The 12,544-nt window shown below is 36.4% G+C and overlaps 1 protein-coding gene across 2 annotated transcripts in view; it reads right to left on the reverse strand.

Annotated features, from left to right (window-relative positions):
- STK3 (serine/threonine kinase 3) overlaps window positions 1–12,544 on the reverse strand; it is a 249,686-nt gene that overhangs the window by 207,089 nt on the left and 30,053 nt on the right. For both annotated transcript variants that reach the window (XM_037048259.1, XM_037048258.1), the window contains one exon: window positions 11,141–11,255. In XM_037048259.1, coding sequence (XP_036904154.1) covers window positions 11,141–11,255 — 115 coding nt within the window. The remainder of the gene's footprint in view (window positions 1–11,140; window positions 11,256–12,544) is intronic.

The following is a 12,544-nucleotide window of genomic DNA, read 5'->3' on the forward strand; positions in this document are numbered from 1 at the left end:
GTAGCAATCTTTGAAATAACTAAGTCTCAAAAGTAATGCATACGCTTACATGTAACACTTTATCTGAACATCTACCAAGCCTCAGATTCCAACTTCTTTCCGACCAAAATTTCTCCCCCTTACTCCTCCTCTGTTGGGAAAAAGAAGTTGAATGAGGCTCTCAGGTATTCAACACGCGAAGACCACCGAGAAAAACAGCAGAACCACCCCGTAACTCCCTCCCACCCCTCACGGCTCCATCTCACCCACCTACCCCCCCAAAAAGGCTTGAGAATATAAAATAGCCAAGGTTTTGAACAATAAAAAATTTATGGGATTCTTCTAGGAAAACACAAATCTGCTCAACACAAAGTACATACATTAGAAAACATAACTAGAATATTTTACCCATTATTATATACAAAAGGGCAGAGAGAGGCTGGCTTTCATGAAATCTGGATTGCAGATGTCTGGCCAGGAAAAAAAAAAGATTAATAATCTATCACGAAGTCCCACAACTACTGATTCAAAAAGAAAGCTTTCACTACTTCACCATATGTAAATACACATATATACACGCTGCTTATAATCCCTTGATCTGAAGAGAGAGAGAACTGATACTCTACTGTGAAAATGGTCAGTGGGCAGACATTTTAAAATCCTTTCCCACATGAAAAGATTCCTGAAAAAGAGATCAGAAGACAACAAAAAAAGCACTCAATGTATGTGGAGTTGTAAATCCTGTATGAACGAATATCCATTACACAAAGGGGGAACACGCAACAAAGTGATTAGGAACGTCAAACATGAATTAGTCCAGTATCACAGACATAAATGTAAACCCCAAAAAGCACTTTATGGAATAAAAATCCACACATTGCAAAAAAAGTCTATTATTAACGATGAAATAATATCATACTTTGAAGTTCCAAATAAATCTTAAATCAATAAAAAAATCAGTATGCCCTCACCAAGAAAGAAAATGTTTGAAGTAGTACATAATTAAGATCAAGGCAGAACACATATTTTTAAAATATAACAAATCAAGCATTTACTAAAAAGGCTATTATGTACAAGGCATTAATTCTAAGGCCACTAAGATAAAACATCCTAGTATATTTTGAACAACCACTGCTTGATTCTATTAAACTCTCACTGTACCTAAAAATGTAAGCTCTAACTTATGCAGTGTATACTTTTGATTAACAAAGATAATTCAAAGTGCCAACAGTGCATGCTAGGACTCTGCCCTTGACCCCACAGTCCTTTGCATTACTTGAATACACCTGATAGAAAATGTTCACGATGCAAAGACACTCCCATCCACATAAGTGGGATGGTAGGATGACAATGACGATATCAACAGCAAATACATGTAGGGCTTTTTTATGTGCCGGGTGCTGTTCTAGCACTTTACATACATGTAATCTTCAGAACAGCTCAATGAAGTAGGGCAGTCTTCTTATCCCATTTAGCAGATGAAGAAAATGAGTCAAAAGAAGTTAAGAAACTTGCCCAATTTCACAGTCGATATGTCACAAAGCCAGGATTCAAACACGGATGGTCTGGCTCCAGAGTCTGTGCTCTGAGTTCAACTCCTGCAATTAGCTATAATTTCAACCCTTTCTTTCCCTCTAATCTACTTTACCCATCTATAATTCAGTTTCTTATCTGGAAACTGGGCTAATAGCAGTTCTTACCTCATAGGGATGTTCAATCCTCATATGAGTATTAAATGCAATAATATATGTAACATATTTAGAATAATACCTGGCATATACCAATGCCATATAAGTAACTTAAAGTATTTACCAAATGTCTGTCACTGGAGTTAAGAATCTCTGCAGGTGAGAATTTACCAAGCAGAACGGTCTTAATGTGTCATCCACAATTCTAAAGAAGTGATGACTAAATATAACTTGACTCCCCTAATTATTTCCATTATGAAATAACAAGTCCAACACCAACCTGCAGGAAAATACATAAATGGGGTGGGGCAAAGTAGGCTTCTGGTTATGAGTATGTGAAAGAAACAGAGTTTACTCTGGTATTATTCACTAATTACTGCGAAACTTGCTGCATGAACAACTGTAAATCTACTTTTGCCCACCCTGTATACAACCCATGAGTCTCTCTCTTCAGTCTGGAATTTCCTTTCCATTATTTCCTATTTCCTCACCCCACCCCCAGCCAATATCACAGAAATATATCTCATCCTGATAAAGGCAGAGAGTAAAAATTTCTCCTCAGCACCACACTGAATGTTTACATAAGTTTTAAGACACAAAATTTATCTGGTATTTTAATGTCAGCCTCATCTGTCCAGCTGGGGTACTGAGCACTCGAAACGGTCCCAACCGAGCAGCACTCTCAGAGGTGCCTCCAGCGAACAGCTGCAACCCTGGAGCACGGGGGCTGGTGCTGACCCACATTTCAATCTGCTTCTCGTTTCCCGTTGTGACAACGTCCTTGTACACAGCTGGGCTTTCTCTTGGGTAGAGACAGAAGAAAACCGCTGGATGAGCTCTAGAGCGCACATACATTCAACTCTATAGGAAATAAGCAAATTACTCCCAAAAGCAGTTGTACTAATTTATGTTCTTCTAAGAGTATGGAAGTATACCCAGTATATGCAAGGAAAGGGGTGGGAGGGAATATCATTGATTCAAGTTAAAAAACCAACATGAATTTGTAGTTAATTTGCTAGGTTACCTGTCTTTCCTCCTCCTGAAACTCCATTAAACTGACAGAGAATATTTTTGACAAAATAAACTAATAACATAAAAATCAGCACAAGAGAGTATAATAAATGTGGACGAATTTTTACGGAGAGCAGCACTGCCAAGTAGGCAAAGAGGCGCGTGCCACCAAAGGAGTGATTACCAAGTGAACTCCAGAAGGACTCCAAGTTAGAACCACTGGGTGGGGAGGGCCGGCGGAAGAAGGAAGATGGAAAAGGAAGTTAGCTTTTCCCAAGGAGGCTAAAAAGAAGAAAACAGAACAGGAACTGGCTCCTCATTTCTACTCTGTCCCTACCCCATCCCTGCACATGCAGTTTATGTGCATTCTGGCATTTATCCCCAGGCCAAAAAAAAAAAAAAAAAGGCAGGAGGAGGGGAGTTGGCCGCTCTCTCAAGAAACTGAACAAATTGCCTCTGTGGGCCCCTTTGCCTAAAAGCTAAGCTCCCAGGCCATTCATCCTATCATTCTATCTGCCAATCAAAAGCATTGTCCCAATGCTTCCAGTGAAAGCAAGGCAGCCTTCCAGCTAGTCAGCCCTGCCAGGGCAAGACCAGGATAAATCCAGCGAGTGAAAGTATAACCCCAGAGGAAACAGAGACGATGCAAGAAACAGAGAATAACTTTGTCTGACCTTATTATTCTTACAGTGATTAGTAAAGCATTTTCATCCATGTCCCAGCATAAAGATGTTATGAAAAAGGACTAATCAAAAACAAAAAAGCTCTTGGAAATTAAAATATAACTGTGGAAATTGAAAGTTCGGTTGTAAGAGTCAGGGGAAAAAAAAAACAAGAAACCAGCTCCACCATACCTGACAAAAAGGTTAAAAAGATAAATAAATAAGTAAAATCTAGGAGAAATAAAGAAGAATAAAATTGAGGAGATTCACCATCCAATGAAGAAAATAAAGGGAGGGAATTATCAAAGAAATGTTTCCAAAGCTAAAAAAAACCACAAATGTTTATTTGAAAGGAACTACTGGGTGCTGAGCATGACTAATAAAAAGGACATATACCTAGGCATAGCTTGCTCCTTCTCCAACATCAAAAATACTGAGATAAAGAGAAAAGTCTAAAACTTCCAGAGGTGGGAAGGAAAGCTATAAACAGGAAATTCTGACAGGCATTAGCTCTAATGTGAGCAACATTGGATAGGAGAAGATAACGGAGGAAAACTCTTGAAGCTCTGAGAGGAACTTATTTTTCATGTAAAAGTCTGCACAAGCTATTTAACCAAGTGTGAAAGCAAAATAAAGACATTTTCTAATATGCAAGGACTCACTGCTGGCCTCTTATTCTTGTATCATGAAGAAGACAGTTTAGAAAGAACACAAAACAAGGGTGAAAAACCAAGGAAATACACAAGAAAATAGTGGCACTAACCCAGGAGTCCAGTGAAAAGAAATCCCAAGGATGCAGCTAGCTGTGCAGCAGACCTAAAAAGCAAGGAGTCCACATTAGAAGAAGAAAACAAGAAGCTCCAAAGAATGTCTTAGAGAAGAATCACATAAATATCAGGAAACAGACAAAATGAGTAAGAAGTTAGAAAACATTAGCAAAATGATAAAGGTTTCATATGCTGCTTCACTCAACATAAAAAAATTAAGAAAAACTTTAGGAAAAACAAACAAACAAAAAGTAACATCATACTCCCAACATAGACCCAGCAAACTAAAATGTGACAATAATTTTGAGCAAATGATTAAGTGTGAGAAAAGTAAATCCACTTTTACCAGATGCTAGAACATCCTCCTTTAAATGACCTAAGACAATGTGTGTCATTGAACTTTTATAGATGGAAATTTAGCAGAGCATTACTTCCTCTTTCAAGATGTCTTTGGCCCTCTCTAACTCACTCACTCACTCATTCATATTCACTCATTCGTTTATGCATTCATTCCTGTAACTAATATTCACTGAGAATCCTACCTGCCAGGTCCTGTCCTAGGGCAGAGATAAAACAGTGAACAGTGAAGACAAACCCCTGTCATAGCAGAGCTTCCGTTCTAATGGGAGATGACACCTCCTCTTCTGGGAATCTGTTAAAGGGCTCTCTCTCTCACAAAGTTCTCTCTGAACTTCTAGCCTAAATACTATACCTATTCTGCTCCTAAAGAACTCTACTCACAGAATGGAATTCAGCTTTTTACATGCATATTACCTTGGCTCAGCTCACAAGTAAGCAATGCAACAGCAGCAACATTTGGTAGAGTTATTTGTACCTCTAGTGCAGAGCACTGGGCCTAGGTGAGTAACTGTGTTTTGAACCTTTCATTCAACCAAAGTGTTAATGAAACTGCCAAGTAAAATGTAAAGCACTATGCAAATGTCAATTCTCATTTGACAGATGAGAAAGCTAAAGTCCTTGTCAGTTAACTGACTTGCCCAAATCACAAGACCAATTTGTGGAGGGCTAAAAGTAAAATCCCTTCTGCTAGGTTGAATTAAAATAAGTACTCCAATCAATAAATGGGCCAAAATGGAAGAGAACCCTGTAGTCATTTTCTTAGAACATTTTCAAGTATATAATAAGCATCTAAGACACAGACTCTATTTCTTTCATATATCAAGGCGTAACACTACAATTATGCAAAGATCATTTTGAAAGCCTCTAATCAAAATTATAATCTATCTTTAAAAAGCTTCCATTTCAGAGTTGTGTATATCTGCTTTGCAATACATAATACTTGAAATGCTGAAATGTTTAGAGATGTTATGGCATTTATTTTAAAATATATTGGCTTTTTTCGATTCCCAGTCAGGGCACATGCCTGGGTTGCACGCCAGTTCCTGGCAGGGGCCAGTTCCCAGCAGGGGATGCACAAGAAGCAACCATACATTAATGTTTCTCTTCCTCTCTCCTTCCCTTCCCCTCTAAAGATAAATAAATAAATATTTTAAAAAATATATATATATTGGCTTTTTAACTATTTCTTCACAAGAAAAGCTTTGAAATTATTCCTATAAATATTTTATTTATTTAGTGCCACAAATCGGGGTTTTTGTTCTTTGTAAACTCAAACAACAAAAAATGCTTATATTAAATTCCATTAACAATAACAAAAAGGCAGGTTTTGTAAAACACATTTACAAAAATAAGCAGAAAATTAAATTTTTTGTAAAAATCAGGGAACTAATGCAACAGATCTTGTTATTTCACACATGCCAATTTTGCTAGCGAGCACCCTTTTTATGGCTTGTCTGTGGTATATAACCACATCTGTTAATAACCTACATTATTAATACTAAAGAGTAGTAGCCATACAAATTACAACTTACCTACCAAAATACAACACTGACTAGATGGGTAAAGTTGTTTAATATTCACAGGATAAGCAGCTAAGGAATCGACCCTGGTTTAGTTGAACAAACATTTGTTATCAAGGGTTTGCTTGATGCCAGTAGCTGTTCCAGGCACTTTGAATGTTTCCAAGACGAATACATAAAAATTTCTGCCCTTGTATGGCTTAAAGTAGGGGAAGGCAACTGAAATTTCTCTTCTCCTGAATACTAAGAGATGACTAATTAAATGTAATTTCCAACTACAGGATACCACAGCAGGGTTACCTACACATAGATTCCACCACTTATAAGATGGTTTAAAATTATGTTAAAAAAAAAAAAAAGGTCCCGGCTGGGTAGTCCAGTAGAGTGTCGTCCCAATATGCCAAGGTTGTAGGTTCAATCTCTGGTCAGGGCACATACAAGAATCAGCCAATGAATGCAATATAAGTAGAACAACAAATTGATGTTTCACTCTCTCTCTCTCTCTTTCTCTCTAAAAATCAATAAAATAAAAAGATGAGAAAAAATAATGCAAAAAATGTCAGTTACTAAATATATATGATACAAGGACTTCAGCTGTGTCTGTGAGTCTGAGGAATTTAACTCACATATATTTATGTATAGATCCCCCAATACTTGTAAATGAGAGTCAATACTATTACCCCCAATAGTAACTAACTAGTGATTTTTACTCATAATGCAACAGTTAGGAGACTCAGAGAACCTGCTGTGAAACAACACCAGGTGTCAGAACTTGGTTCAGCAACCTCACTACTTGAGTTGCGGCTAAGAAAGAATTCAAAGCCAAGACTCAAACTGTAAGAAAAAGTATCTAGAACGTCACAGAGGTAGAAGAGAGCTGTGAAAGAAATGGGCCGAGGAAACAAGTTACAGAGGCAAAAGAAGGGCCCTTGGAGCTTAGGGGGAAAACCGGCAAGGAAAACTGGCCTGTGGGAAGGGACTGGGGAGAGGGAAGGGTGTGCTCCACAAAGGAGTGACACTGGGTCTTCCTCTTGAAGGTGTTTATCTGGAAGTCTCAGGGGAGGATCCCAATAGAATATTCATAGATTTCCAGGTGTGTCCTTTCAGGTCATGGTCTCTACTGATTGGTTGGAGCCAGAGCAGGGGGCATTAGTCAATGCAGCTGGTCCTGATATCAGCCCTGGCATCACTTGTCTGGTTTTGCTGCCTTTCTGGCCCTGGACCTAAAACACAATTGAGGCCTAGATGTATTTGATGCAGGTCAGAACCTCACTACCCTGGGGGGCTTAATGCTTAAGGGTTATTCTTTAGCCCCCTAGTTCATTCCCCTTCTTATGTGGCGAGTGGGGGTGGGGCCTAACCCACATGACTACCAACATGCCGGGGGAAGAAAGGGTCAGGGAAGGATTAGAAAGGCATGACCAATGATATGAAAGGTCAGAGGAGGAAAGATCACCTTGGGGGCCAAGTCCCTGTTTTCCCAGTTTTGCCCACTGTGCTAGGTACATGGGGCTTTCTGCCTGGTGGCCTTCTGTGCCTGGCCCATTGTCCTTGTGTGACTAATGCCTAACTGCCTGCCACAAAACTTTTATCACCCACTGGAATATGGGAGAGTTTCACCTTCATTCCATCTCTAGTACTACTAACATTAATTACCACAACTGCTATTCATTACCCGGATCAAATGCCAACTCCGTGATCTGCCCCATGTCAAGCAGCAGCACTCAAAGAGACCCAGTACCCACCCTTTGCTACTGAGCCTCACTGCCAATCACTGAAATATGCTTAATTAACACCCAAACTTAATTCTATGCCTTTGTCTTTTCCTAGATGTTTCCCACAGTAAAAGTACAGATCAAGGCATAAAACCTCTGAAAGATATATTCTGAAGCTCCTTCTTTAATATCTATGCAGATAATCAGATGATTGGTTTTATGACTTTTAAAATATGTGAAATGTTCGCATAACTATTAGCAAACTGTCAGGCAGCCCTGCAAACTGATAATAAAAAGACCACCACCACCAACAATAAAAGGCAAAAGATAGGTATAAAAAGGAAATAAAAGAACCAATTCACATATGAAAAGATGCCCAGTCTACCTAGCTGTCAAAGTATGTAAAATAATAATAGTAAAAATTATAATAATAAGGGCAGCTAAAAAGTTATTATGTTCTTTCTTTAAGAATGAAGATGCAATAAAGATTTACCTAATTAATTAATTAAACAATTACCAAATAGATATGAAACTCCCTGGGAAAATAGGAAGTAGCAAAGAGGAGGTGAAATTTGAGCTGGTCCTTAATGGATGCAAACTCACTAAGGCAAAGACAGGAAGGAAGTGTGGGGAGAAGGACTCAAAGTCTGGGGAGAGAATGAGGCAGTATCATTAACAAAAACACTGAAACATGAATCCAACTTTTAATTCTAGGAAGCAGCTCTTATTGTGAAGCGGGAATCTAAAGTGCATAATATAAAGGACAGGTTATTAAACTATACAGATAGAAGGAAAATAAGATACAAACAGTACTGTACTTCAGACTAAAAAGATCAAGCTTCGGTGTTTTTCAAACAGAATGGCACTTACTATAAATGACCTTTTAATCTGCACTTATTTTTTGTGAGTCAGGTTGAATATCTTATGTAAGGGTGATTTATATTGATTTATAGTTCTTTTTATGTAAATCATCTGGAAATAAATAATGTTCTGTCAAGTTAAAAAAAAACCTATGTAACTTAACCAAATTTGTTTTTTCCTGTCTTTAATTTTCAAGAAAACATTTGCTCAAAACCACATAGCAATTTATAATTAATGAAGAATACTTTATCCTTAATGAAATTTTTTTTTCAAAAAGAAGCATAATTCTACAAAAAGTAAGTAACTTAAGCGGTTTTCCAAGTCATTCCTCTCAAAACAAATCAAACACCTTAAGGAAACTGCCAACCTAGAGTTCTTTAACCAGCAAATATATTGTTCAATGAAGTGAAATAACATTTTCATATAAAAAAATCTGAGATCTTATCACCATCATACCCACACATAAGGAAACACTGAAGGATAGTGTTCTTCAGGCAACTGAGAAATGCAGAAAAGAATAAAGAGCAATAAAAAGCATAATACGATATACAATATAAACACTAACAATATAAAAAATAGTAATGCCTGTGCTGTTTAAAATGTATATGGAATTAAAAGAAACTACAAATTATATAACAAAAAACAAAGCATAGAAACCTTAAACAAACAAAAAAAAGGTTCCCATACTCCTAGGAAATGACTGATTGCTCTGTGACCACAAAACAGTAACTACTAGAGTGAGTTTTAATAGTCAAGGACAACTGTTTCACTGGTCACATTTTTGAAAGCCATATAATCAGTAACGGCCATGACTCTGAAATTCAGACAATCAAGGTTACCACTTCAGTGAAGAGTCCTATAAAATGATCAAATATTTACAATGTCAAGGCATTTTTAATGCGATGATACATATCCGTATATTGCTAACCTTCATAACAAGGGTACTCCTTTTAGATAATGAATAATGATGGAAAAATAGAACAACAAGTAACTTTGAGATTTCACAGGAGCTGTTACCAAGGTGATACCCAGAGACAATAACCTGCAGCAGCTCCTGATCCATCTCATGCGGCCCTGGGTTCTTTCTCACATCTGGGAATCAGAGCCTTCCACGCCCAAGGATCACTGTTCCATGAGAAGAGCAATTAGACCACTGCCAATGCATGACTCCCCAACAGGTTCAGGAGGTCCTGTCTTCTATAAAACAAGGCAGACTAAAATCTTCCTTTCCTGACTGGTGAATGAGGCTCCGAAGGATAAGGATCCCCTCTATACTCATCTCACAGAACTTTGTAACTATTAACAACAGGAAATACAGTACTTGGATCAAATACGTTCCAGCGACTCAAAATTGTAACATTAACACTTAAAATAAAAACAACAGATTTTCCATTTTACACACTTTTACTTCATATGTCTACCTAGTAATTTTAAACACCAGATGCGCTGAGTTTATCCCTAAAATAGTTTTAAAACACATCTCTAACTGAAGTATAATTCCATTCAATTAAAGCATTGTTCTGCTATTCAAGAGTCATCTAATTTACATAAATGCTAGTTAAGCACCAAAGAAATTCTCAAATATATAACCAGAACATCACAAATCACTTAAACCATTCTGCCAAAACAGAGATTATATAACTTATATTTCACTTCCTTTTAAAGAAATCCTATTTATTTTCTCTAACAGAAGAAAAAATTAGTAGAATAAACTTACAACTTACATCCCCAATCAAAATTTAAAACGATTCTGGTTAACCACAAATTGACTCAAGTAGTTAAGTATTTTTCTGAATGCGTTTTACTGAAACATATCTGACAACATACAATAATGTCATATAGTAATTGGGTTACTGTTTTACAGAATTACACCTTTTCAATGATTATTATTCTGTCATTCACAGATAAAAAGGACATTCTTGTCCTTATAAATTATCTAAGAAAACGAGAGATACTACTACCTGAAAGTAAACAATTTTGTAAATAGATAGCCCTTTTACTTAAGGTTAAAATATAACCATAAAAAGCTATTATTAGTAATATCTTTCGATGAGCTCAATTCACAAAAATTTTTACAAAGTTGCATTCTAGCTCTTATCACTTTCAAATATCCTAAAAATATTTGGAAAAATATGACAAAAATTACTTTTCAATTATTTTTAAAATTTAGAAACAAAAAACTTCAACTGTTTACTAGCCACAGATTACAATACAAACAACTAAAGAAATGCCATGAATACTCTGAATTTTAAATAAAACTCTAGCCATAACTTACTAAGCTCGATTAATAAAGAACATACACAATGATTTACAATGTAAAAGAGGAATACCATGGTAGTTTCTTGGTGACTTACCAAAAAGTATCCCAATATATAAATTAAACATTCACATGACTCCTAAACTGGCCATACAAAGACACGTGACTCAGTCTCAGACCTCATATTAGATCCCTTTACACTCTAAAACCTTCCTTTTTTTCACACTAGTATTTTCCTTGTAACAATATATCACCTAGTCAGATTCCAATTATGAATCTTTAGAAATGAAAATTTTATAAAAAAACATTTAAATACTTACTGTCTTATTTCGTAATCTAATTATGTCCGAGACAGAGCCAGCTCCACAGTACTCCATAACAATCCAGAGGTCTGTGTTCTTAAAGTAACTGCCATAGTACTTTACAACATACGGGCTGCAGAAAGAGACACCGACGATCAAACTTAGTTATTCCCAAAGAAAATTATTTCTTGATCCCAATACAGAGCATTTCAACATTCCATAATGTCCCAGTAAGTAAATTTAATGACTAAATTCCTCCTGCACATTGAATTGTCTATATGTAGGGCTCACCAAATGTGTATAATTATTTAAGTCATGGATAAATTTTTTTACAAGGTTTTATTTATTTATCTTTAGAGCCGAAGGGAAGGAGAGAGGGAGAGAAACATCAATGTATGGTTGCCTCTCATGCATCCCCTGCTGGGAACTGGCCTGCAACCCAGGCATGTGTCCTGAATAGGAATTGAACCTGGATCCTCTAGTTCACAGGCCCGCACTCAATCCACTGAGCTACACCAGCCAGGGCTAAGTCATGGATAAATTTAACAGGTTTACAAACCAGAGGCCCAGATGTTTTCAGTAATTCCCAAGAAACTAAGCCTTTGTTCTGCTAAAGACCTACTACTTAAATATAAGGAACAAATGAAAATATTTTTTTAACTAAAGCTTTCTAAATATAAATCTTTTAAAGCATTTTTATTCAGTCAAATATTAACATTCAACATTAAAATACTCTATATTTCAATGAGGCCAAAATTGTTTTAAATTCTCTTTCCTTTTGGCCTTTGAAAATTCTGGAGAAAAGTGATGTTTTGCTTTAAATTCAGGTAATTAAAATTACTAACAACTTCAACTATTCTAAACTGAGATTCAGCACAGAGTAAACTGTGTTTATAGCCAAGGAAGATTTTAAGTTGTTTTAGGAAGACTTACAAAGGAAAAAATGACCAGTGTTTTTTAAACTGATGTATTAAGAATTAAACATGTATATTTAGGTGCTCCACCCAAAAAAATAGCATTATGCAAGTATTAAGCCCCTGATGGGCCTGGCATTATGCTATGCTCAATCTTCTTTTCTACAGCAAATTATGTAAACCACATTTTTATCCAGTTACCAAATTAACAGAAAGGTCTAAGGAAATTTTACAATTATGTTTTTTGATCTGGGGACTGAGGAATTTTGAATGTATTATTTTTCATAACCACTTGAATTGCCAGTTATACATCCTTAAAGGGATACATGTAACATAATCTAAATATATAACACAAAATAAAGCAAAATTAAACAAACCCAAGCAAGAAAGTTGCTCTAAGATTATTCAGTCATTTCATGAGCCAAAGAGCTTACATGAATCTTACACACTATTGAAAGAGGAGGTTATCCATAGATCTCTTATTAACAGGGCCCTGATTTGATTAGGG

The sequence above is a fragment of the Sturnira hondurensis genome, unplaced genomic scaffold, assembly GCF_014824575.4.
Source record: "Sturnira hondurensis isolate 20B ecotype Veracruz unplaced genomic scaffold, ASM1482457v3 Scaffold0006413, whole genome shotgun sequence".
NCBI lineage: Eukaryota > Metazoa > Chordata > Mammalia > Chiroptera > Phyllostomidae > Sturnira > Sturnira hondurensis.